The sequence below is a fragment of the Hemibagrus wyckioides genome, linkage group LG13 (genome assembly GCF_019097595.1).
Source record: "Hemibagrus wyckioides isolate EC202008001 linkage group LG13, SWU_Hwy_1.0, whole genome shotgun sequence".
NCBI lineage: Eukaryota > Metazoa > Chordata > Actinopteri > Siluriformes > Bagridae > Hemibagrus > Hemibagrus wyckioides.
In genome coordinates this window covers 5,065,001-5,067,299 of record NC_080722.1, presented here as the reverse complement: position 1 = coordinate 5,067,299, position 2,299 = coordinate 5,065,001, and the positions used below count along the sequence as shown (strand labels likewise).

At 36.9% G+C, this 2,299-nt stretch overlaps 1 protein-coding gene across 1 annotated transcript in view; it reads left to right on the top strand.

Moving 5' to 3' along the window:
• Positions 1-1,361: 1,361 nt before the first annotated feature.
• LOC131363986 (ecto-ADP-ribosyltransferase 5-like) overlaps positions 1,362-2,299 on the top strand; it is a 1,547-nt gene continuing 609 nt past the window's right edge. The window contains exons 1-3 of the mRNA XM_058407010.1: positions 1,362-1,437; positions 1,735-1,813; positions 1,906-2,299. The exon at positions 1,906-2,299 is cut by the window's right edge and continues 609 nt beyond it. Of these exons, the coding sequence (XP_058262993.1) occupies positions 1,742-1,813; positions 1,906-2,299 (466 nt within the window). The 5' untranslated portion in view covers positions 1,362-1,437; positions 1,735-1,741. The remainder of the gene's footprint in view (positions 1,438-1,734; positions 1,814-1,905) is intronic.

Here is a 2,299-nt window from a genome sequence, read left to right as displayed (position 1 = left end):
ACACACACGCACACACACACGCACACGCACACGCACACAAAGACGCAGACACACACACACACAGTTTTGCAGACGTGGCATTTGAACATACTTCATGCTGGCTGAGAAAATAGAATAAATAAAACATAACCCCAACATTCCCCACCACCCCATTCTCCTAAACACCCAGAACTATAGAAATATTTACAAATTACCAGTCTCACAGACCTTAAATTGGACAGGAAGATCTTTTATTTGTTTTTAATGGTTTTATTTTATTTCAAATTACAGATTTTTGTTATTTATTACATTTGGAATGTTTCTGCTATCTATGATAGTAACATTTTCTCTGTGTCTCTGAGAAATGGTATTTTCCCTCTACCATGTTGTGTGAACTCTTATGTTTACCAGGTTGTCCTCATTATATTAGGAAAAGTCATTAAATACGAAGCAAAAAAAACATACACTGATTATGTCAAATATACTGTACACCGATCACCGATTATGACCACTGAGGGGTGAAGTGAATAAGACTGATGATCTCCTCATCATGGCACCTGTTGTGGGACATATTAGGCAGCAAGTGAACATTTTGTCCAGGAACAATGGACAAGCGTAAGGATTTGAGTGAGGTTGATGAAGGGCCAAATCGTGATTGGCTAGACCACTGGATCAGAGCATCTCCAAAACTGCAGCTCTTGTGGGGTGTTCCTGGTCTGCAGTGGTCAGTATCTATCAAAAGTGGTCCAAGGAAGGAACAGTGGTGAACCGGAGACAGGGTCATGGATGGCCAAGGCTCATTGTGGGTCATGTACATGGGGAGTGTTTCAGGAATTGTTTGATGAGCACGAGTTTGAGGTGTTGACTTGGCCTTTAAATCCTCCAGATCTAAATCCAATCGAGCATGAACAAACAAGTCAGATCCTTGGAGGCCCCACCTCACAACTTACAGGACCTAAAGGATCTGCTGCTAACATCTTGGTACCAGATACCACAGCACACCTTCAGGGATCTAGTGGAGTCCAACACAATATTAGTCAGGTGGTCATAATGTTATATCTGATCAGTGTAAATTTAGGGACATTAAACATTGAATGGACCCCAAAGATAATAGGAGGGTTAAAAAGTACATTTAAACAACACAGTGACAATCTGAGAAAAAAAAAAGTTACATTCTGTTGCTGTTAAGACTAGAAATTTTTTTAATTCACATCTGTGTATTTTATAAAACTTTACAGTCTTCGCTGAACGTACAATCAAATACCACAAAACTGCCAACCTTGCACTTAGGGGAGAAAACAACTCCATTTATGGTGATTAAAAAGGGAAGTATTTGTGTATAAATAGTGATGAGTTGAAGGTCTGACACATTGAGCGGATCCTCATTATATGTGATTGCTCATTGAAAAAAAAACAGTGTCTTTTGCTTACTGTTGAAGTTTTGAGACCGTCAGAGCTGTGAGTATTATAATCGCACTAGAAATCTTATCGCTTGTTTAGAGAGAATTTTATTATCTAATCTTCAAGCGTACTGTACATTTACTTAAGACATAGTACTGTATTATTAATGATATTATGAGAACGATATTCACTGTGCTACTGGAATTATTCATGCTAGAAAATGTGTTATCAATGCATATCAGGTTGTCTGTGAAGTTTTCAATATTTTTCAAATTAGTATAATGCATTGTGTTATTCAACTGTATTAGATAAAAACAGGAAGAAATACAGAAATCCTTCTTTTTTTTATTTTAGATTAACAATGAGGAAAGCTGTTTTCATCAACACCACTGCCATCATCATCATCAACACTTTAGCAGTTGTTTGCACATGGGTGAGTTTCTCTTTCAAGTTCTGCTCTGAGTAGACATTTTATTATCAGTAATTTTATAAATAATGTTTTTTTTCCCCTCTCTAATTTTATAGGAAAAAGACATGAAACTGGACATGGCCCTGGATTCTGTTGATGACCAATACATAGGCTGCGAAAATGAAATGTACAACCTGGTTAAAAGCAAGATCCTAAAGGAAGAGTTAGGAAAACGTAAACTGTTTAAAAAAGTTTGGAATGATTACTCAAACAGTACTGATGATTTTGAAAGAATAATAAAGGTCTACACCGCAGAATCTCGGAATAAAAAGGGTCCACTTTATAAAAAACTCAACGAAGCTGTTGGCTCAGGAAGAAAAAATTACCGCACTAAATTTAAATACAAAGCCTTTCATTTCTTGCTAACACGCGCCTTACAAATTTATAAAGTACCGACATGTGCTGAGGTTTTCCGCAGAACCAATGTTAGTTTTGAGAGAAAGGTTTCTA